This window comes from Kogia breviceps, chromosome 19, assembly GCF_026419965.1.
Source record: "Kogia breviceps isolate mKogBre1 chromosome 19, mKogBre1 haplotype 1, whole genome shotgun sequence".
Classification (NCBI taxonomy): Eukaryota; Metazoa; Chordata; class Mammalia; order Artiodactyla; family Physeteridae; genus Kogia; species Kogia breviceps.
Window position 1 is genome coordinate 33,906,046 of NC_081328.1, and position 23,978 is coordinate 33,930,023.

General features: G+C 53.9%; 1 protein-coding gene across 4 annotated transcripts in view; it reads right to left on the bottom strand.

Annotated features, from left to right (window-relative positions):
• ABCC3 (ATP binding cassette subfamily C member 3) overlaps positions 1–22,850 on the bottom strand; it is a 45,109-nt gene extending 22,259 nt beyond the window's left edge. The window contains exons 1-11 of one of the 4 annotated variants that reach the window (XM_059047183.2): positions 22,750–22,850; positions 9,390–9,566; positions 8,901–9,026; positions 8,556–8,693; positions 7,585–7,710; positions 7,293–7,354; positions 6,485–6,616; positions 5,069–5,260; positions 2,011–2,188; positions 1,751–1,912; positions 797–889 (exon numbers count right to left, since the gene is read on the bottom strand). In XM_059047183.2, coding sequence (XP_058903166.1) covers positions 797–889; positions 1,751–1,912; positions 2,011–2,188; positions 5,069–5,260; positions 6,485–6,616; positions 7,293–7,354; positions 7,585–7,710; positions 8,556–8,693; positions 8,901–9,026; positions 9,390–9,566; positions 22,750–22,794 — 1,431 coding nt within the window. In that variant the 5' untranslated portion in view covers positions 22,795–22,850. Of the gene's footprint in view, positions 1–796; positions 890–1,750; positions 1,913–2,010; positions 2,189–5,068; positions 5,261–6,484; positions 6,617–7,292; positions 7,355–7,584; positions 7,711–8,555; positions 8,694–8,900; positions 9,027–9,116; positions 9,162–9,389; positions 9,567–22,749 lie in introns of those variants that run through there. The other 3 variants (XM_067021047.1, XM_067021046.1, XM_067021045.1) reach the window with 3 other exon arrangements.
• Between the last annotated feature and the right edge of the window lie 1,128 nt (positions 22,851–23,978).

A 23,978-nucleotide genomic window follows, 5' to 3' on the forward strand; every position in this document is an offset into this window, starting at 1 on the left:
CAGGCCATGTGCTAGATATAGGGCAGATAATGATGAACAACTCAAGGCCCTGGTCATCAGGAAGCTGACAGTCTGATGGGTGAGGTAGACAGGAAGCCAACAACCACCTGAATAAATGCTTAATAAATTATTACGCATACTCCGATGGGAGTTACAGGACTCTGGGAGAGAATAATGGGGTAGGGACTGGGAAATCAGAGTTTATGCTGGGAGGTGAAGGAAGGGAGGGAACTGGGCAAGGAGGGAAGGGTGAAGCACATTCCAGGGAACAGTATGTATGGGAGCCCAGAGGTATTCAGAGCTTGTTGATTTGGAGAAAAGAAAGGCCATACTGGCTGAAACTTGGCCATATCCCAGGGGGTGAGGGATTGAAAGGTGAGCAGGGGCCTGGTGGGTGGTGGTAGGGAATTTGTCATTTATTCTATGTACAGTGGGAAGCTAGGGAAGACATCAATAAATGTTTGCAAATAAAGGACTGAATGACTGGCTGTTTGCACTCATTACACTGTGGTGGAGAAACTCTCATTAGACCAGAAGAGGCAAGCTTGATTCCCAGCTCTGCCTGATTCTGGATTGCTATAATCTCTCTGGGCCTTGGTTCCTCAGCTGCAAAATGAGAATGTTTCTAAAACCCTCTCAGGGTTGGGGGCTAGAATAAGCTAAGGTTTGGGAAAGTGGCTTGGAGCCATCCGTACTCAGTGAGCAGGGTACTTGGTAAGGCCCGGGTTAGTGACTGCCCTCCGCCAGGTTCCTGGCCAAGGCTCCAGGCAGGGGCAGCGCCGTTGCTAGCACCCACCTGGAATGCACGCATTTTCACAGCCATGGCTCCGTTGAGCGGGATCAGCAAAACCATGAGAGCGACTCCAGCCAGGACAGAGGGACCCAGGTTCTGAGGAGGCACAACAGATAGACTAGACAGATAGACAGAGTATAGAGACAGAGCCCAACAGACAGAGGCCTACTGACCTGAAATGCAGGGAAGGGCAAGAAGCAAAAGATGGTGGTCAGCCAAACAGATGGACAGCAAAAAGCAGACACACAGATAAAGCCAAAATGACGAAAACATTTGCAAAAACAGCCAGCCATCAGATAATGCCAAGAGATAGGGACAAACAGGCAGACATAGAAGGGTGTCCAGACACACAGGAAGGCAAACACAGACACAGGCAATGACAGAGTCACACCCACCTTGCCTCCAAGTCCCTCTTCCCTCCCCTGGGTTCTGTGAGAAGGATTATCACACAGGCTAGAAAGACTTGATTGCAGACACCAGCATCCTCACAGTCCTGTCCCCCACCCCTCTGCTGACCCAGAATAACCCTCTCTTGTCCCATCTGAAGGAAGGAGAAGATCAGAGGAAGGGGGCAGAGATCAGGGTTCAAGAGTCACCTGCCAGGACTTCCCTGGTGGCGCAGTGGTTAAGAATCCACCTGCCGATGCAGGGGACACGGGTCCGAGCCCTGGTCCGGGAAGATCCCACATGCCGCGGAGCAACTAAGCTCATGAGCCACAACTACTAAGCCTGCACCCTAGAGCCTGAAAGCCACAACTACTGAAGAGCGCGTGCACCTAGAGCCCGTGCTCCGCAACAAGAGAAGCCACCGCGATGAGAAGCCCACACACCGCAAGGAAGAGTAGCTCCCTCTCGCTGCAACTAGAGAAAGCCCACGCACAGCAACAAAGACCCAACGCAGCCAAATAAATAAATAAATAAATTTTTTAAAAAAATAAATAAAGAAAGAAGAGTCACCTGCCAGAGGAAGTACACTGCCAGGATCATCTGCAGGGGTGCTGACCACAGCAGGTTGATGAAGGGGACAACATCCATGAAGCGCTGGGCGTCCACTGACATGAGGTTAACAATTTCTCCCACAGTGGACTCACGTTTGACCGAATTGGTGATGACCAGAGCCTGCAGGTGGACAGCAGGGTGATGGACTGGGCCCGCGAGTCTCTCCAAAGCTCTCCAGGGCTGGCCTCCCCAGCCCCCCATGCCCTGCTCCAGCTGACCTTCCTATAGATGACACCTATGATGCCCGTGCGAAACCTCAACCCCATCACAAAGATGCAGTGGTAATACTGGTGTAAGATCACAGTCTGCATCACGGAGCACACGAACATCAGCCCGGCCACCAGAAAGCCCCACCAGGTGGGGGCCGTGGGGTTTGAAATAAATCTGATCAGGACGCTGGAAGGTGAGGAGAGAGGCATGAGGGTGGCAGGGCTCCCCCAGTCTTCTCCCTCCACTGCTGCCCTCCCCTTTCCCCTTAGCCTCCACTCTGCCCCTGCCTCTGAAACCTCTCAGGTGGAGGCTGCTGGCCCTCCACACCCCCACGCAGACCAGGGGGGCCTTGGCGCAGAGCGGCCTCAAGCCCTCCATCCTTACTCCTTTCTGCCTCCACCTCCTTTCCTACCTACCATGGCCCCCCGCCACCCACCCCCTTATCACCCTCTGGCCACCTGCCTCACTGGCCTTGCCTCCTTGGACCATGTGGCAGGAAGCAGTGCAACATGTCCATTGATTAGACTTTCCTGCACCTTCCTCTGGGCAGCCGAGGGCTCTGAAGTCCACTGCATGACCACACAGACTCTCGCCCCTCAAATCCATCCTCTTCAATATCAGCGGCCTCCAACGCTGCCCAGTGACCTTCTCCGGGGCCCTAATCTACTTCCTCTCCCGCAGTCCTTTTCACCTCTTATCCTCTCACCTGTCCTCACTCCCCACCTCTCTCAGCAGCTGCCCACTTAAATCTTCCCATTGAGAACTCCCTGCCAACTACAAACTTCCCTGCAAACACTTGCCCTCTTCCTTTTGTCCTGCCTCAGGGCAGGAGGCGTCCTTTCAACTTTCCACGTCGGGTCCTGCCCCCCAAGCCCTGGATCCCACCTGCCTCCTCAGGAACACGTTTCATCATTGGCCCCCTTTCTCCTGGTCTTCAGTATCCTCCTCTCCACTGGCAGCTCTGTGCCTTGGCCGACTGACATGACCAAGTCTCTTCCATGTTAGGACAAACCTCCCCTTGACCCCATGGAGCAACCTCCATAGTCATGGCCAGGCTTCTTCTGCTGTGGGTTGGGTGTAACTCCCCAAAAGACATTTCAAGTCATAACCCCTGGTACCTGTGAATGTGACCTTATTTGGAAACAGGGTCTTTGCAGACGTAATCAAGTTAAGATAAGGTCATATTGGAGTAGGGTGGCCCATAATCCAGGGACTGGTGTCTTTATAAGAGAAAAGAGAGGGAGATTTGCACACAGAGACACAGATGCAGACAGACAGACAGACATACACACACACAGGAGGATGCCATGCAAAGATGGAGGCAGAGAACGGAGCGATGAGTGCCCAAGCCTAGGAATGCCAAGGACCTCCAGCATCACCAGAACCTGGGAGGCGTGGAACAGATTCTCACTCAGAGCCTCTAGAAGGAACCTACCCACCGACACTTTGATTTCAGACCTCTGGCTTCCAGAACTGTGAAAGAATACATTTTCAGCCACCCAGTTTGTGCTACTCTGTTACCCTAGAAAACTAAGATTTCTAGACCTCCACTGGCCCCGTCTCCGCTGCAGAAACCCTGTTCTCAGGCCCTTCCCCTGCGTCGCAGCCTCTGTTCTTGGCAAAGTCACCAACAAACTCCACGTTGCCTTCCTCGGGCTCTATTATACTGGTCAACTTGCTTCACTGGAGGCCACGCCTTCCCCCGGAAGGGTTCTCTGTGCCACAATCTGGCTTCTTTTCCCAACGTCGTCCCCAACTCAGGCCCAGAATGGCCAAGATGCCCCTCACCACCTTGCCCAGGGCCCAGGTCTCTCTTCCTGCTGAGTTCACCATCTCAGCAAAAGATCCATCATCCTCCAGCTACCCAGGCCAGAACCCAGGTCACCTTTTTCCGCTCTTTCTCCCTGGCACCAACACTCATTTCCAGAGAGGAGCTCCTCAATCCTGTCTCATTCCTGACCTGGACTTTCCTTGGACCTGGTTGGCCCACTTCCATGTGGCCACCCTGCCCTGCCTCCCCCACACTACTGGCAGGGGATCCTTCCAGAATGCAAACCAGACAGCCCTCCCTGGCTTCAGATCCTTCAAGGATTTCCTTAGCTCTCCCTCTCTCCCTTTGTTGTTCTGCCCCTTCCTTTGGTCACCGCCACCCCCTCTAGCATTCAGAAGTACCTGGAGTTCCTGAGTTGTGCTGTTTCAGGCCTTTGTGACTTTGCACCTTCCCCTCCTTCCTCACCTAGTTAGCAAATTGCCTGTCCTTCCAAACTTCATAACCTCTCTGGCTGTCAAGTGTACCCTGTCCCTTCCCAGGCTGGCTGCCTTGCTCCTCTGGGGGTTTTTCAGACACCTAAGTACACCTCTGCCCACACTGTGCTCTAATAGATTTTCACGTCGGTTTCTCCCACAAGACTTTAAGACCATATCTTAGTTATCTTTGTATACCTAGTGTCTGGCACCATTCTGGGACCCTGGGGGCTCAAAATGTTCACTGAATGAATGAATGCACAAATGTATGATTGGAGGGTCAAAGGATTGAGGGCTCAGCTGCTAGCTCCTTCCCATCCCCTCATTTGAGAGCTCTTTCTAGCCCAAGCCACGCACGTGATAGAGGCGGAGCCTATCATCTGGAAAGAGCACCGTAGATGGAGTTCAGAGCCCTGGACTCAAATCCATCTTTCCCAGCTGTGTAGCCTTGGCCAAGTCACTTCACCTCTCTGAGTTCCTATTTCCTCATTTTTTGGATTGTTTTTCGTTTTTCTGCTTCCTTGTTTATAAAACGGGAAAAGGGCACCTCTCTGTAGGATTGTCAGGAGGATTAAAAGAGAGAATGTATGTTAACGCATACATCCGGGTACCTGGCAGTTGTACTTAGTCCAGATAAGTTAGATGTGAATGGGGAAATGAGGTGCAGAGGCTCTGCCACTTGCCAAAGGTCACACAGAAAGTGGGGATAGCCCCTTTGGTTCCTGGTCTGGAGCTCTTTTCTCTACACATTGTCCCCGAGGCCAGCCAGCCAGCTGGCCCCTTGCCCCGGGAAGGGCTGCGTGGGAGGGAGCACAGAGAGACCTCAGCAGCTGTGGGTTGATGAAGGACAGCAGGTCCTGGATCAGCTTGAAGCACACGCTGAGGAGGAAGCTGGAGCCAAAGGTGGCCATCAGGGCCCGCAGGAAGGGGGGCTCCCGGGCCTGGGGCCGGCCCCCCAGCAGCACCTCATCCTCGCTGGACAGTCTCTTCCCAGAAGCCTCCGCAGCCTGGTGTCTGGTCCGGGGAGGAAGGAGAAGTGGGTAGGAGCGGGCACATGGGCCCCGTGAAGCCAAGGGCCACCGGGGCTGGCGAGGAGCAGGTAGGAGGGGGAGCTGCTCTCTTGGCTCTCAGAACTGGGAGGGGGAAGGACAATGAGTCTTTGCAGCTGAGAATCCCCAAGTGTCTTCAGGTGCTAGAGGATATACGAAGGGGTGCCTTAACTGCTCCTCAAGGACTATACACCCAGCAATTCCCAACCTGCGGCCCTCTCCATGTCCCCCCAGGGCTGGCTCCAGGGAGGATGCTGACAAGAAGGGAGACATGGGCAGGGCTGGCTAGTGGCCTAGTCACTGGCAAGCTGAGCAGGGAGGGAGTGGAGGTGGCATGGAGGGACAGAGAGGGGGTGCAGCAGGCAGACTGGGGGCCATTAGGTCTTCCAGAGGCTCCAAGCCATGAGCCCAACACACTGCTGACCAAGTCCATGTCCCTGGTTCCCTCACAGCTAGTCGGCCATCAGAGGCTCAGGTGGAACCAGCATGGGATTTCTGGGCCCCAGGATGTGGGTGGAAGGGGTTTCGGTCCTGGGGGGCCGGGGGTGGAGGACGTGGGTGAAGAAGGAGGACTCAGAGCCTCAGCTTTCTTGGCTGGGTCGTCGGCCAGAGACAGGATGCCCGTGGGCAGGCCCTCAGCCACAGGGTCATCTCTTCCAGCCCCTGCCTCCACGCAGGAAGCAGGATTGAGAGGGGGCGCTGGCCTCAACCTTCCTCGCCCGGCCCCGTCCCCTCCTGAGGGAAGTCCCTGGAATCTACCCTTCAAGTCAGGCAGGGCAGTGCAGTGGTGAGTGCTGTGGGGCCGGACGGCTGGGTGTGGATTCTGGCTTTGCCACCACCAACTAGGGGACCTTGGGTGCATCACCAAACCTCTGTGCCTCAGTGACCTCATCTGGAACACAAAGGCAATAGAACCTGCACGGTAGCTGTCGGAGATTAACCAAGTTAGTCTGCACGATAAGGACAATGCCTGGGACAGAGTAAGTGTCAGCCATTCTCCAGCATCAGTAGCGTTGGGAGAGCTGACCCAGGCCTGAGCTGCCCACCCCAGGACCACGTGCACCTGCTCTTCTCCCCACGCCCAGCCATGTGATCTCCTGGGCCTACCAGCCTCGCCTGCAGGAGACCTGGGGGGTAGGAAGGGGTGGGGGTGGGAGGGCGGGGGGACGGGGGAGGAGGGGGGCCTTACCGCGCTGCCTGCTCTTGCTGCTTCTTTCTCTCCTCCAGCAGCCTCTGCACCACCATGTGGGAGCGGTCCTCCTCGTTCAGGCACCAGAGGTCCCACTCCTCCAAGGGCCGCCGGTAGCCGAGGATGGCCAACCTGGGGTGGACAGGCGCCACCACCCTGGGTCAGAGTTTAGCAGCCTGGGGACAAGGGTCTCCAGAGGGGAGGACGTCCCTAGGGAGCTGTGGTCAAGGAAAGTGTTTCCTTTATTCCCACAGTGAGCAGGATGGGGGTCACTGCCTCCCACCCCAAGTTCCTAATTCCAGCCCTTTCTCACTCCTTCCCAGATGCCCCATTGACTCCTGGGCACTGATGACAAAATCCATGCTGGCTGCGGCCCTGGGGGATGACAAGGCCTGCTGGATGGATGGAGTCCCAGCCAGAGGAGCCTCCTTAGTACAATATGGTTGATGAGCTGTCACCCAGGTCACAGACACAATTCTCCTGCTCTAGCTGCTCTGAGGGGCGCCCAAGGAAATGACAGCTGCAAGCTTATCCCTGGACCAAAGAGCTGGACCAAATAGCCTGCCAGACACAGGTCTGGCCTGTGCCCTGGGATCAGAAGTGGGCCAGGACCGGCCTCGGTACTCAGCCCCCAGCCCAGACAGACAGGTTTCCCCGTCCTCACCTGCCCCACGCCCACTGGGTGTGTTCACAGCCCCTCGGGCCCCTGAACTCCTGGCCTGCTCCCCTCTTCCTCTTTCTCATCCCCCAACTATCCGTCCCCATTCCCCTCCCCGGGGCCCCCAGGCTTGGGGAAGAGCCAACTCACTTTGTAAACCACCAGAAAGACAGGCGGGAGAGGAAGCCAGCTCCGGCCTCAGGGCAGGGGTTCTAGAAGGTGCAAGAGTGGGGCAGGGGAAATCAGGAGTGCACACCACCCTCTCAAGGCAGGGCAGGGGAGGGGGGTGCCTCGTTCCTCGCTGCTCCAAGCCCCAGTTTGCATACTGTGGAGGTGACATGAAGACGGAATGAACTGGAAGGGATGGGGGATGCTGCTGAGGGCTGGGCTGAGGGGTGGGCTGTGGCCCCCGCCCCGACCACCCACCTCCATTAAGACTCACGGGGTCCATATTCTTGGGGGAGAAAAACGGTGGCTTCTCCCTGAAGCAGGAGAGGATGAGGGCAGAGAGCACCAGGGCAAAGTAGATATAGAAGGTGGTGAAGCGGAAGGGGTCTGAGATCTTGCCCTGGGGGAGAAAGGACAGCAGCATCAGAGCTTGGGAAGCCCTGGGCCTGCAGGCCTTGCCCCAAGGAGCCCTCTGGGGCACCAGATCCCTCTGGGGTAGAAGTCAGCAAAAGTGGGTACCTGGGTCCCCCTGCCAAGAGGCTCCTGAGAGACGGGAAAGGTCATAGGGGGTCCACTGTTCTGTGGAGATCTGCCCTGCTCATCTACATCACCTTGTCTAACCCTCCCTAACAGGCAGGACATCTTATGACACTCAGTCTGCAATTGAGAAAATGAGACTCTAGATGGCTCAGGAATTTACCCAAAATCACAAAGAGTAAGTGGGTTGTTCCCAGCCTGTGCTCTTATGAATATACTTGACTGTCTCCTCTGGAGATGGAGAAACAGGGAGACACTAGATTGATCTCCGGTGTTCCTACCACCCGTGCCCACCACTGAAGATCAAGAGGAAGGCCAGGAACTGAGGGAGGTGGGAAAAAAGGGGAGAACAAGACAACGGGATTCCAGGGAAGCCCGAACTGTTCATGTCTGCGCACCTGCTCTCACTGAACAGACATCGTACTTGGCGGTGGCTGATACATTCCCACGAACGGCCAACAATGGCCGCATTGAATGCAATGCTGCATTCCCCTGGGTTACCATGGTCCTCACCCTACTCACCAGTCTGCTTCTCAGCAGAGATACAAGTAGGGAATGACACAAAAAGGACTGAACAGCAGAGGAGGTCCTGGGAGCTGGGGAGGGGCAGAAGGGAGGAGCCGGGGACCCAGCAGTGACCTTGAGCTCTGGGGACAATCCCTAGATTGTCCTAGCAGTGGACCTGGCAGGTTCCTCTCTTCCGCTTACCTGTGCCAAAGCTGAAAGGATCTTGGAACGGAAGGGGATGATGCCACAGACCACACACAGGAACCAGAAGATGATGAGGACCCCCGAAGACCGAACCCCCTGCAGCCGCTCATACTGGATCAGCAGGGTGGCCAGCAGCTGTGCGGGGAGGGCAGGGGAGGCTGGGCCAGAGCACACACATCTGGACCTGCCTCCGTTCCTCCCCATGCCACATGGCCATATGTTTCTGGGGTTACCCACTCCTAAGGTGTCCAGCCTTCTCCTCAGAGCCCATGGTTCCCCCATCGCAATCCCACAACCCACTGGAGATCCTCCCCAACCCAGATTCCCTGGTCCCACACTGACCATGGTGACCCCCACCACCAAGGGGGTGACAAAGAAGATGGGGGCAGGGGCCCAACCGTGGACCAGGCCATGGAAGGAGTAGAAGAGGTCAGTCCAGGAGACACACCACAGCAGGACGCCCAAGGCCTATGAACAGGGCACATGTTGGGGCCTCCATCCTCAAAGAAAGGGATGGTCCCCACTGGGGAGGAGCCTTTGCTCCTGAAACCAACAGACCTGCCCAGGTTTGCCCCCAAGGGCTGGGCTGGGCACTGGCCAGAAGCTTCTCCAGGGTGGGGAGAGCATTGCTGGAGAACTTGATTGAACTTCCCCAAGCAGAGGTTATCTTACTGCGCTGCAGACCCAGCTGGCAGGCTGCCATGGCCCTGAGCACAAGCAGGGTGAGGATGGGGAACCCAGACCAGTCACTGAGGGTGGGGAAACGGACCCATTAAAAGGAGAATTTCCTAGGTCCTGGTCCCACCCACAGGAGAGCCCTGAGCCCCTGACCGTCTTGAGCCTGGAGAGGCGAGAGAGAACAATGTAGCCTTGGTGGCGGTGCCACAGGTAGAACAGGTAGCAGGGCAGGGCGGCCCACAGGTAGATGCAGGGGACCCAGGCCAGCACGGAGTTCTGGAAGCAGGGAGTGAAGTCCGGGTTGTCTGTGTGCACGGACAGATTGGAGTCCTGGGGACAAAGAGAAGAATTCAGGGGCAGCCTTGTGCGGCCCTGGGCTCACGCTCCGGGGAGGGGGCTGGGCCAGAGAGCTGCCCCGTGCGCTCTGGGGGTCGGAAGGTTTGTGAATATGAAAGTCTAAGTGTGCAAACCAGCAGGTACTGTCCCGAGTGTCAGCTCTTCCAGGAGGCTAAGGGCGCTCCATTTCCTCATGTTTTCTCTCTCTCTCTCTCTAACTGATGTTTAATTTAAGCACAATAAACTGCACCCATTTGAAGTGCACAATCCAATGAGTGACAGTTGTACACACCTGCAAAACTGCTACCACAATAAAGATATAGAATAATCCACCATTCCACGAGTTCCTTTGTGCCCCTCTGCAGCCCATCCCTCCCAGGCAAACACTGATCTGCTTTCTGTCTTTCTAGATTTCCGCTCTTTTATTTTAAATTAATTTTTAATTTTATCAAAGCAATATATGCACATGGTTGAAGAGCCCACTTTCTCTCTAAGGCTCTTCCAGGGAAGGGACAGGGAGCCTCTCTGAGCTTTAGTTGCCTCTCCTTTAAAATGGGGGAGGCCACCCCTGCCCCACCTATCTCCTCAGTGGGTATCAACTCAAAGGAACAAGGGGATGTGGAGAGAGCTGAACAAAGCTGGGGTGCCCAACCACCCCAGTTTGCATAGAACTGTCCTGGTTCTAGCACTGACAGTCTCGTGTCTTGCGGAACCACTGAGTCCAGATAAGACCGCTTTTTGTCTCTGCACCTAAGAATTTTTCTGGAAAGAGATGGGGGAACACATTCAAACACATATTTCACTAAGATTGTTTCCCCCAAGGCCACTGCTGAACTAATGTTTTTCTCCCTTCTTGCAAAGTATTAGACTGTCTTTACAGAAAGCTCATAAAATATAAACAACTAAAAAAAAGAAAGGGACTTTCCTGGTGGCACAGTGGTTAAGAATCCGCCTGCCAATGCAGGGGACACAGGTTCAATCCCTGGTCCAGGAAGATCCCACATGCCGCGGAGCAACTAAGCCCGTGAGCCATAACTACTGAGCCGGCGCTCTAGAGCCCACGTGCCGCGACTACTGAGCCCACGTGCTGCAACTACTGAAGCCCGTGTGCCTAGAGCCCGTGCTCCGCAACTAGAGAAGCCACCACAATGAGAAGCCCATGCACCACAACAAAGAGTAGCCCCTGCTCGCCACAAGAGAAAGCCTGCGTGCAGCTACGAAGACCCAAGGCAGCCAAAAAAAAAAAAAAAACCCAAACCTCACCCACAATCCCATCCACCTAGAGACAACTCTTAACACCAGAAGATAGAACCCTCTACCTTCTAACTGCCAGTTTAAATAATTGTCATTTTAATTTTTATCAAAGTTATAACATGCACATAATTCTAAAGGTACATGAAAAGAAAATGGTACCCTGCCTCACCACTCCCCACCCCTAGTTCCACTTTCCAGGGGTAAGTATGTTCAAATATGCTAACTTGTTCTGGTAGGTACTTCTATGTTTTTTGCTTTTAATATTGTTACATGATCTACCACTATTTGATAATCACTATTTTCCTTTTTTCTGGAAGTTAAAGCTGTACCTCTCTTACATTCTCTCCACTTGAACTTCCTCAGCCTTCCAGTGTAGAAACATCACAGGCTTTTGTTAAATAAATATTCACAGATCACACTTTTTTGACTATATAAATATTGTTCACTACGACTGGCTCTGCGTCTTTCAATACCTGTGTGACCTTAGGCACGACGCTTGACCTTCACCTCTCTGGGCCTTAGTTTCTTCAACGGTAACACTGAGATGATAACTTCTTCCACCAGGCCCCTCCCACCTGGCTCCTCAGCCATCAGCCTAGCCCAGGCCCCCACCTCTTCCCGAGCAATTTCCACCGGGGTCCTGGTCTCTTCCTTTCCATGCCCTATAGGCCCAGATCCCTGCCCACACTCTCCTGGTCTTCCGCTTCCTCCCTGGTCTTTCCTTCTAAGTCTCCTTGCTGGTTGCCCTGCTTGGCATCAGAGTGCCCCGGAGCTCAGTCCTTTCCTCTTCTCCATTTCCCTTTCCATTTGCACTCACCCCTGGGGCAATCTCTTCCAGTCTCACCTACAGGCCAATGACTCCCAAGTTTATCTCTCTACCCCACCACTCTCCAAATCCCCAACTCTAAATCCAACTGCCGACTGGACATCTCCACTTTACACATCGTACAAGAGCCTGCAAGGCCCCCCACAGCGTCCCTTCCCGCCAACCTGTGACCTCTCTCACCGCCTCTCCTACATCTCTCCAGCCAGTGGCCTCATCGCTATTCCTGAACATAACAGGCATGTTCCTGCCTCAGGGTCTTTGCAATGGCTGCTCTGTCTGGAACGTTCCTCCCTTAGACATCCTTAAGTCTTTCTTTCTCATTGGGGCCTAGGCTGAGCACCCTGTTTAATATTTCACTTGCACCCTACCCCCAGCATTCCCAATCCACTCCCTTAACCTTTCTCTGCTTTTTCTTTTCCCTATACCTAGCACCTTCTAACATACTACATAATTTAGAAATTTATTATGTTTTCTCTCATCTCTTTCTGCTGGCATGTGTGTTTCTTGAAGGAAAGAATCTTATTTCATTTATTGATGTATCCTAAGTACCTAGAGCAGTGCCCGGCACATAGTAGGTGCTCAGCAAAAATTTGCTTAAATAACTTAAATTAAACATTTGCTGAACAAATGAATAAACAAAAGGATAATCTTATACCCTGCCTCTAAACCTTCAGTGGCTTCCTACTGACTAGAAGACAAAGTCTAAGCATGGCATTCAAGTCCCACAACTGGCCTTGAACTATCTATCTACCTATCTATCTATTTATGTGAAATTTTTTTTTTTACATCTTTATTGGAGTATAATTGCTTTACAATGGTGTGTTAGTTTCTGCTTTACAACAAAGTGAATCAGTTATGCATATACATATGTTCCCATATCTCTTCCCTCTTGTGTCTCCCTCCCTCCCACCCTCCCTATCCCACCCCTCTAGGTGGTCACAAACCACCTAGCTGATCTCCCTGTGCCATGCGGCTGCTTCCCACTAGCCATCCACCCTGCGTATGGTAGTGTATATATGTCCATGCCACTTTCTCACTTCGTCACAGCTTACCCTTCCCACTCCCCATATCCTCAAGGCCATACTCTAGTAGGTCTGTGTTTTATTCCCGTCCTACCCCTAGGCTCTTCATGACATTTCTTTTTCCTTAGATCCCATATATATGTGTTAGCATACGGTATTTGTTTTTCTCCTTCTGACTTACTTCACTCTGTATGACAGACTCTAGGTCCGTCTACCTCACTACAAATAACTCAATATCGTTTCTTTTTATGGCTGAGTAATATTCCATTGTATATATGTGCCACATCTTCTTTATCCATTCACCTGTTGATGGACACTTAGGTTGCTTCCATGTCCTGGCTATTGTAAATAGAGCTGCAATGAACATTTTGGTACATGACTCTTTTTGAATTATGGTTTTCTCAGGGTATATGCCCAGTAGTGGGATTGCTGGGTCGTATGGTAGTTCTATTTGTAGTTTTTTAAGGAACCTCCATACTGTTCTCCATAGTGGCTGTATCAATTTACATTCCCACCAGCAGTGCAAGAGGGTTCCCTTTTCGCCACACCCTCTCCAGCATTTATTGTTTCTAGATTTTTTGATGATGGCCATTCTGACCGGTGTGAGATGATATCTCATTGTAGTTTTAATTTGCATTTCTCTAACGATTAATGATGTTGAGCATTCTTCATGTGTTTGTTGGCAGTCTGTATGTGAACTACTAAACTATCGATGTGCCTGAGTTATCCCATCTTAAGAAAATATTTCATGGAGTGGTCTGCACACCTTGCTTCCCTTTCCTCAGCCTACCCTCACTCTTTAATCCCATCTGAGTCAGCCCTCTGCCTCCAAAGCACCTGCCCATGGCTGCAAGGTTCCTGAAAGGCAGCGTTGTGCCCCTTGCCTCATGGCCCCAGACCTGCAGGGGCCCCTGCTGCCCCCGGAGCCAAGTGCAAGCACCCCTCCTTGCCTTCTCACTGCCCCCGTCCCCCACTGCCAAACTCACTTCACTCTAAAACTGCTCTGAGAGTCTCACTCCTACACCTTCGCTCAGCCTGGTCCCTATTTCTTCCACTTGTCAAGATCCCAACAACTACAGGGAAGGGTGGTGGGCCAGGCTTAGGACCCACTTCTCCCATCTTGAGCACCCTTCCTGCTCTGAAGTCAGCACCTAACGACGGAGCTGCCTTCTGGAGTATGTCTTCCACTTGATGACGCTCTGATAAAGGCCTGCTATGAGCCAGGCACAGTGGGGAGGCACACTCAGAACAGACCTGTCCCTGCCCCTGGGGAGCATGAGATCCAGGGACATATGCTTCTTCGGGGCGTTTCACTCAAACCCCGGAGGGCAGAGGTTGTACTGTGTACATCTTGAATTCTACAGCCCTGTACTCAGCAGTCGCTCAAGCAAGGCGAGCTAAGGACCAGAAGACTCTTGCTAGGCACTGGGCACATGGCCCTGTGCTGGGCACTGGGTCACAGGGAGGGGTTATTCTGTAGGCCTGATCAGGCTGTACCAGGGGAGGGGAGACAGATGCCCTGGCCCATATTGTTTTCCTCTTTAAAACATTTCTTAGGGCTTCCCTGGTGGCGCAGTGGTTGAGAGTCTGCCTGCCGATGCAGGGGACGCGGGTTCGTGCCCCGGTCTGGGAAGATCCCACGTGCCGTGGAGTGGCTGTGCTCCGCAACGGGTGCAACGGGAGAGGCCACAGCAGTGAGAGGCCCGCATACCGCAAAAAAACCCCACAACAAACAACAACAACAACAAAAAAAACCATTTCTTAGCCAAGTACAGTATACTTACAGAAAAGTACACACAGCTTAAGTATCCACCTCAGTGAACGTTCACACACTGAACACGCCTGTGTAACTAGAACTAGAATCAAGAAACAGGACATTGCCAACCCCCAGAAGCCCCTGTTGTGCCCCCTCCAAGCCACTCCTCATCCCAGGAGAACACTGTTCTGAGTTCCAACAACATGTGATTTTGCCCATGTGGGACCTTCCTATAAAGGAAATCACACATTTCCTGGATCTTTCATGTCTGGCTTCTTCTCTCCGCACTGCGTTTGGGGGTGTCATCCTTGGCGTTGAGTGTGAGTGTGGATTCTCCCTCCCCATTTCTGCACATGGTCCATTGTATGGATGGACCCATGCACTTATCCATTCCACTGTCAAGGGGCAGCTGCACCCCGCTTTAATGCTTGGCAAGCCCATTTATCCCATCCACTTAGTTGCCATCCAGAGAGCTGGCCCAAGGCCACCCCCAACTCTGACCATCTGGTCTTCGGGCCTGGAGTGAACTGCCAGCCTCTCCGGGCCCAAGCTGAGCTTCACCTCCTACAGAAAGCATTTCTGGGGTACCCCAGCCTCCAGCGGGCTTTTCCTTGCTTTATTGTGTATGCTCTCAACAGTCAGATAAGCGACTATCAGCTGAGAGTGATCAAGACCCCTTATGTTTCAGTAGCACTTTATTATAGCACTTACGTGGTCATTATTCCAAAAGAAAAGACGACGAACAATGTTACGCAGAAGAAAAAGCAGGCTCCACCTGCTCTGGCAACATGTCCAAGGACACCTGGCAGTTGGGAGCTGGGACGGACACCCAGGCCTCATGGCATCGAGCTGGGGTCTCTCCCACCCTGTGCTGCTTGGACCTGCACCTGTGAATACATCCTCTCTCTACAGCGACGTGAAGGATAGACACTGGGCCCTACTCTTACTCCTCTCCTCTCCTGCCCCACACCTTCCAGCTCCCAGCACAGGGCCAGGTATGAGAAGCAGCCCAGATTGACCTTGTGAGTCAAGGTCTGTACGTTGACAGACAAGGGAGAGTGTGTATAGGTGGACGGGAGCCTGAGCTCCCAGCACAGGGCCAGGTATGAGAAGCAGCCCAGATTGACCTTGTGAGTCAAGGTCTGTACGTTGACAGACAAGGGAGAGTGTGTATAGGTGGACGGGAGCCTGAGTTCAAAGGCACAACCAGGAATCACCACTTTCACTGGGTCAGGGTCAGGCCTCTCTGAGGCAGGCAGGGAGTGGTCCCGAGGAGAACCAAACCCTGATGCAGAAGACCCAGTGCGGGCTGCCTCTCTGGAGACTTCATCTCTCTGAACCTCAGTCTCCACACTAATGGGAGTAATGACAGCATCCCAGCCAGCTCCCCGCAGCGGGGGAGAATGAACAGCAAAGCACCCTGACTCAAATAGGGCAACACTGGAGGAAGCAGGTGACTGAGCAGAGGCTGCCGGGACCTTGTTTTGGTTTCATAAACAAGTTCCACTGTGGCAACAGTCAAGAGGTCTTGGGAGGACAAGATGACTGCTTTGACCCACAGGGAGATCCGGCCTGGGCTCCTTTCCCTCAGATACGCATGTCCCAGCTGGGCAGAGCCCTCTCCAGAGGACAGTGGGTACCTGTCCTGGCCTGTGTCCGTAGACTATTTACCTCAGACTGCTTGCTAGGACAACGACAGGACACGTCAAGCACAGCATGTTCAGAGCGGAAATCCTCCCCGTCCCCCCTTCTCCAGCCTGCCCACCTTGATGCAGGGCAGTGCTTTCCTTCTCCCAGGCCGGAATCCTCTGAGTCATCCTTGATTCTTTCTCTTTCTCTCAGAGCCCACACCCAACCTTTTAGCAAATCCTGTCCACTCTACCTTCAAATTATTAGGCTGAACGATATGAAAGGGCTATATTCGACTCTTTTTAATCTATAAACAGTCATCTGCATTTGGATCTCCCTGATACATCCAGGACCCGACTGCTTCTCTCCAGCCCACAGTCTCACATGGATCGTGGCGTCGCGGCTTCTCTGGCCTCCCTGCTTCCACGCCTGCCTCTTGCCTAGCAGTCTCCTCCAGCACAGCAGCTGGAGGCAAGTCTTCATGAAACCTAAGCCAGACATCTTAGTGATGCACCATGTCACTTCTCTGGTTCAAACCTGCCAAGGGCTCCTCGTTTCTCTCATAGTAAAAGCCAAAGTCTCCCAGGGGGCCTCGAGACCCTCATCATCTGCTCCCCTGTCTCTCTGACCTCAGCTTCCCCACTCCCCTCTCCCCTCTCTCAGCCCACCTGCCTCCTGGCCTCAGTGTGGTCCCCAAACGTCAGGCCTGTGCCTGCCTCAAGGCAGCAGTGCTGTGCCTCGTGCCCTGGTCACCTGCAAGCTTGTGCTCGGACCTCACCTGCTCGTGGAGGTCCACCCTGAGCTTCCTGATTCAAACTGGAACGGTAACCCCCATCGTGCTCCTGTATCCCCATTCCTGCTGGCCTGTCCTATTTTCCCCATAGCCCTTATCACTTTCTAGGATAGTATATAATTGAGTTACTTCTTATGTTTATTGTTTTTCTGTCCTCTCTCACTGGAATATGTGTTCCGTGGGGACGGGTTGGTTAGTTCTGCTGACCAGCATATTCGCCATTGCCTAGAACAGTTCCTAGCACAGACACAGCACTCCTATGCATTTGTTGAACAAAAGAAAGAAAGAATGAGTGAACAAATAAATGAAAGTCACCCTCCAAAGCCCACCCTGCAACTGTATGCTCAGGAACTCAGGATGCTCTCTCTTTGACACCAAGGCACGCGAGGGGCTCTCCGACCCAAACAAAGCTAAGGGTAAATGACACGGTTGGTGGAGGTCACTTCCTGGACCCCATGATACTCCCTGCAATCCCACAGAACCCGATGGGTGACCCCTTCTCAAACCACTGGCCCCCAATTCCCATTCCGAAGAACACCAGTTGGGCTGGGAGCTGAGCCCACAGCCCCTCCCCCACTGCCACCCACACAGTTTCCATGGCAACAACAGCTACCTTAATTACGTGATTAAACAGCTGGATGGGGCTGGTAAGGTCTGGCACCCAGAATGGACCACACAGCAGGGGACCCTTCATAGGCACCAAGACTGAAATCCCTGCAGACCCCAGCAGGGGGCAGGTGGCAGTAAGGACCCCAGAGCTCTCTGCCCCAGCTGGGCCACAGCGCCTTCAGGGACTTCCCAGCCCCCGGGGCCCCAGGCTTGTTGATAGCCTCTGTCACGAGAAGAGTAATGACTTCCTTAATCCTGTAGGGTGGGGAGAAGGGATCAACTGACAAGTTCATTTATCTCAGCAGAAATGGAGGTGCAGAAAGGGCAAGGGCCTGTTCACATGTGCTGTGGCTGAAACTGCGGCTTTTGGAAGGGCCTGGGGGTGGGGGTGGGGGTGGGGGCAAAAGCCTGGCTCACAGCCTGGCCTGCGCGTCTGCTTCTGAAAGGGGCCTTGCCAGCCAGCAACAGCTTTGCTTATTTGAGCACCACTGTGTTCCAAGATTATTATTTAATGTTCACACCAGCTGACACTCGTGGCTGGAAAGTGACGGCCCCAGTTCACACGGGCTGACGCCAGGACTTGAACCCAGGCCGTGTAGCTCCAGAGTCCCAGTCCCCGTTAGGGGTCCAACATGACAGCCCACCTTGGGGAGAGAACACATGTGTCCAGATCACCTGAAACATTAAAAATCTTTCGGCCATACAGCCTGCCCTCAAATCACCTCTTTGCTGCAGTCCTTTTCATAGAGCTCAGGGGAGGGGTTGCCATCACGGGGTAACAGACTAGCTGGCGTTCTGGGAGCCACTGGACTAGAAACCTGAGTATCCAGTTAGAAGGAGAAATCCAAGCCAGGGTTAGGCCCCTGTTAGCACCCACCCCCAGCCCAGCACCACCACCTGGCCCCAGCACTGGAAACAGGAACAGCTCCAGGTGGGGGAGGGGAGGGGTCCCGTCACACAGCAGTGGCACATCCAAGTCTCACCCCCTCTCTCAGAATCCTGCTGCACCTGTTGCCCCTGGGACAGCCACACCAGGGAGGGGTGGACACAACTCAGGCTCTCTGATCCTGCCTCCTGGGCGGGTCACCCGGCAGGCCCCGCTGGGATCTCCCTCCCTGGCTGGCCCCACGCTCCAAGACCATTTCCTGGTCAGGGGACCGGCAGGTGGGCTTGGCAAAGTGCCCTCCCAAATGCCACTTCCTTGACTCACTTCCTTTCCTAAGTCTCCAGCCCTCCAGACCACGTCCAGGGCAGTCAGGGAGCAGCAGGGCTTGGGAGAAGCCAGCCTGGGGCCACAAGGGACAAAATCTTTCTTCCAGAAGCCAGAAGCTCAAAGGCTCAAAGTGGTCTAGCACCAGCTTTGTTGCCCCAGATGGGATGGAGAGAAGGGATTCTAGTGGTCCTGGCCTGGCAGGGAGGACTGGGTTCCTGGTAGGGGTGGGGTTTGGTGTCCAGTAGGCTGAGGGGTGTCTGCCTCCTACCCACTGGCCTAACCTCAGGGGCCCTGCCTCTGCCAGTTTTTTGGTTAGGACCTTTGGATTTCTAAGCAGCATCAGCCTCCCAGGAACTTCCTGGAGCCTCAGATGAAAGCTAATTCTGCAAATAGGTCAAGACCTCCTGAGGGCAAACAGCCCCAGGCCCTTCCTCTGTGAACTCTCTTCACGGCTGGTGCTGCCCTACTCCACTGCTCAGAACGGAGTAATCCTCCAGGCAGGGGGCAATGAGGTGCAGGAAAGGGACACTTCCACCTTCTTTGTTCTAGAGGCATCTCTGGCTCCAAGATGGCTGGGCTGTTTGATCACAGTTCATTCTCTTGCAATTTATTTCCCATGAAACTCCCAAGCATGATCAGAGATGTTGGTAATCCACCCCAAAGTGGGTAGAGGTAAGAGAGAGAGTCAAAGAAAGGATGAGTCACTCACTCAGTACACAGTGTGTGTGAGTGCATGATGTGTGTGCGCATGTCCGTGGGTCCCCTGGGGCTCCTGCCCTCACATTTAGCTGGGGCGGAGGTGGATGGATTTAGCCACAAATTCCCCAGCAAACAGCTGAAATGGGAGCCCATGGCCCAACAGCCATGCCAGCCCCTTTCTTGTAGGTCTTCCCAAACCTAACACCTCCTTCTAACCTCATATCTCTTTCTCTTTATTCCTCTTCCCAGGAATATCATGACCTGTCACCAACAGAGAGTTTTAAGTTCTCAAATCATTTCACATTCCCTATCTTATCTGATCTCCACAGCAGTCTTGTGAGGTAGTTAGGAGATGGGTTATTTCCCCATTTCACAGGTGGAAAAACTGAGGCTGTGAAGATAAGCTAGCAAAAAAGGCTTGGTAGGGACTTCCCTTGTGGCTCAGTGGTTCAGAATCCACCTGCCAATGCAGGGGACACAGGTTCGAGCCCTGGTCCAGGAAGATCCCACATGCCACGGAGCAACTAAGCCCGTGCGCCACAACTACTGAGCCTGAACTCTAGAGCTCACAAGCCACAACTACTGAAGCCCGCGCGCCTAGAGCCTGTGTTCCACAACAAGAGAAGACACCGCAACGAGAAGCCTGCGCACCACAACGAAGAGTAGCCCCCACTCGCCGCAACTAGAGAAAGCCCACGCACAGCAACGCAGCCAAAAATAATTAAAAAAAAAAAAAAAAGTCTTGGTAGAGTAGACGAGTGGCCCAGAGGGGCCTGAATCATGTCCCCCTCCCCCACCTTTTCACCTATGGCTCAGGTATCTCCTGGCTTCCCTGAACTACTTCCATCAAGGTGGGTCACCCACAGGCCCCTAAGATAAAAGGTTCAGGGACAAGTATACCTGAATAATATACAATGAAAATGAGATGCAAACTAGCACAGCACCAATGAGTAGCCCTGAACTCCAGGTCTTTGGGGTAACTGAGCTAGAGCTAAAGTTATAGCTCCAGCCTCTGGGCTTCAGACCCTGCCTCTCTTGTCTCAGCTCTGCAAACCCTCAGAGGATGAGCTGGGAAACTTCCTGGTTTCTTCCCACTCCACCTCCAGTCACCAGCCACACTGCGTACAGCCTGGAAAAGCTTTCAGGAGCCAAGAAGATAATGTGGAGGAAGGAAGGTGTTTAGACGTTGAGGTCGGGAAGAGGAGTGGTCAGTTCCCTTGTCATTTGAGGTATCCACGTAGAGACCTCAAGGGAGTCATCCCTTGGACCTAACATAGCTGAGCCTCCCATGGACCCTGAGGTTCTCAGAGGAGGTACACACAGCTCATGAGCAACAGGAAGTTCAGGCTCCGGGAGTCCAGAAGCCCAAATGTTCACCGTCAGGCACTGGCAAAGTTGGAGCCATACCTCAGGGTCCTGTTTCCCAGTCCAGCACTCCATAGCTGATTGTCATGTGACCTTGACAAGTCCATTCCTTCAGTGTCCCCAGCTCTGTAATGAGGGGCAAGGCCAGATGCTCCAAGCCCCCAAGCTCTGACCCTTGATTCCACAGTATCATGGAAGGGTAGAGCCAAAGGATCTCTAAGCTGAGAACAGGGAGGGAGTCCTGAGTTCCCCAACTCCTGGTCCCTTGAAGCCTGTCCCTGGACAGTCCTAAGCTCTCAGGGTTAACTGTCCACCCAGGAACAGGGGGCCCTTGCACTTGGGCACATCTGCCCCCTTAATTTACAAGTCTTGCGCCTGGCCACCTCAGACACCGTGACCATGCTGTAGCCACATCGACCAGGCTCAAGTGGCAGTGAGAGGAAGTGTACTCTTGAGCCAAAGGGGCAAACTCTGGATGCTGGCAACATGTGACCAGGCCAGGCTGGATGACAGACAGGGTTCCTATGGCAAGAAGGGCAGCCGCAGAGAAGTTGCACCATCTCTGATTAACCATTTAGTGACCAAGAGAATAAAAGAGATCCCCAAAGATATTTTTTACAGGTATTCCATTGCCCTACATTTCAAAAATCCATGTAACTCCCCTCAGTCCAGCCCAAACACAGCCCAAGAGTGGGGTTCCTGACTGTATAGACACACTTATGTACATACATGGGCACACACATGTGCACACACACCCACACAAGCACCCACCCATGGGTAACACACACTGGGCACACACAACACCAAGCACATATGTACAAATACTTGAAATGGCAAAAGGATTTAGAGATTGGCATTCTGAGGCCCTGGATTTGAGACCAGCCTATGCTGGGCAGCCCCCGGATGATCACCGAGAAGCCCCTTGAATCTGAGCTCATCTGTAAAATGGAGACGCACCACCACTTGCCTCCCAGAGCTGCAGTGAGCTCAGATTCAAGGGGCTTCTCGGTGATCATCCGGGGGCTGCCCAGCATAGGCTGGTCTCAAATCCAGGGCCTCAGAATGCCAATCTCTAAATCCTGTTGCCATTGGCATTCTGAGGCCCTGGATTTGAGACCAGCCTATGCTGGGCAGCTCCCTTGATCATCACTGCAGCTCTGGGAGGCAAGTGGTGGTGCGTCTCCATTTGGGCCCACCACTTGCCTCCCAGAGGTGCAGTGATGATCAAGGGAGCTGCTGTGAGTAGATTTTGAAAGCTGTAAGAAAGCTCTTGCGCTGTCTACATGGACCACACTCAACTATGCTGGGGGTCTGGAGTCAGCAGCCTGAAAAGCAGCCTGATGTCTTAGAAAGGGATTTGGCGTGTGAATGAAAAGGCCTGCTTTTCTATCCCAGCTCTGCTTTCCTCTAACTGGCTGACTTTGAGCAAGTCTCTGGGCCTCCCCTTCCCCATCTGTAAAAGGAGAGGGGGGGACCAGGAAATCCTGCTATCCTATACCGGTAAGGGCCTGCCTCCAGAGTGAGGTCTGCCTCTCTCTCCTGATGCCGGTGCAGTGAGGCTCACCTCCTCTCTGGTGGCTCTTGCCCAGAGGAAAGAAGGAACCCTTCCCAAGAAGGCAGGAACCGTTTAAGAAGGGGGCAGCCCAGTGGAGCCAGGCTCCCAAAGCACCTGGTCGACCAGCTGTGGGAGTGGGCATCCAAGTCCTAGTCCATGGGGCAGGTGCTGAAGTGTCATCAGCATCTAGTAATGGGGAAATGCCACTTCTGCACCCTGCTGTCAGCCCCAGAGAGGGACTGCGGTGAGGTGTGGGCACTTTCTGAATTCAGGGTGCCACCCACCGAGCCCTCCAGGAGCCTAGTACTTGGCTTTCCCAGGCTCTCCCATGTGGCTGGGGAGGACAGGGCAGGTCCTGAAGGCCACCAGGCCCCCTCCTGGCATCACATCGCCCCCTCCCCGGGGCTGTCTAAGGGCTCGCCGGTGCGCGCCCTCAGTCCCGGGACACCTCCTTACCCAGAACTTGGAGCCGAGCTCCCCGGAGCCGCACAGAGCGTCCATGGGGCCGGAGCTCGGCTGCGAAGACGGCGAGCACGGTCTCTACCAGCCCGGGACAGACCTAGCGCCCGCCCAGAGCCGCCTCATTCCCGTGCTCCGCCCCGGCCCGCCCCTCCAAGCCCTTCCCCCAGGCCCTTTGGGTCGAATTGAGACAGCGCCTCTAAGAAACTGCGGCTCCCGCAGGGATTTGGGGACAGTGGCGGCGGGCCATTGACACAGTGACAAGCCCTTCGGGTGGCCACTGGGCCGCGCCGGGAGAGATGCCCCGGAAAGATGAAGCTGATAGGGCTGGAGCAGGGTCTGTTTCCAAGGGACACACACGCCCTCCCACCGCGCACGACTCTGCGGGGAGTCGGGGGCGGGGGGGGGGGAGGGTGGCCGCCAGGAATCAAGGGGCATGAAAAGGGACTTAGCAAGACTCCCTCCGTGAAGAAATCCTTGTCACGTTCATTTCTGAATCTCAGTCTCCTCATCTGTGAAATGGGAAGAGCTGTGTGCCCAGACAACCCAGAGGCTACCTCTGCCCCACGAGTTGTCCGGGAACTGGCAGACACCCACACAGAAAGTGCACGTGTGTGTGTGTGTGTGTGTGTGTGTGTGTGTGTGTGTGTACACCTAAGGAGAGAGGGATGGGAGGGGGTCCCAACATCATCCAGATGGTGGCCTTCCCATGAGTCACTTAAATTGCTGCCTGCCTGTGGTTCTGTCCCTCCCTGATTTTGCACCTGCTGCTTCAGCACCACCCTCTGCCTCCACTTTCATATCTGTAAAACAAGCATAATCATAGTACCTATGTCACACGGTTACTCTGAGGATTAAACGGGAAAGGTATGTAAAGCATCAAGCATATCTCCTGGCACATTTAGTAGGCATCCACCTTGCCGTTAGTTTCCTCCACTTCAGCCTGATAAGGGTGGGGGATGGGCAGGTAAGGCCCCAGGAAAGGCCCCACATTAGCACATTCCTCCTGAGACCGATTCTCCACATTCTGCATCCGTAATATGGTTTTGGGGTCAATGGCCTCCTGCTTGCCACAGCTTGGCCATGCTGGGACAGCTCCCGCCCGCCCTCCATTTTCCACTCCCACAGTCATCCTCTCTTCCCTAACGGGATCCCAGAAGCCAATTCACCACCCCTCTTGGGGTTGAGAAGGAATCCCCCGTTCCCCCAGCACCTCTTCTTCCCCT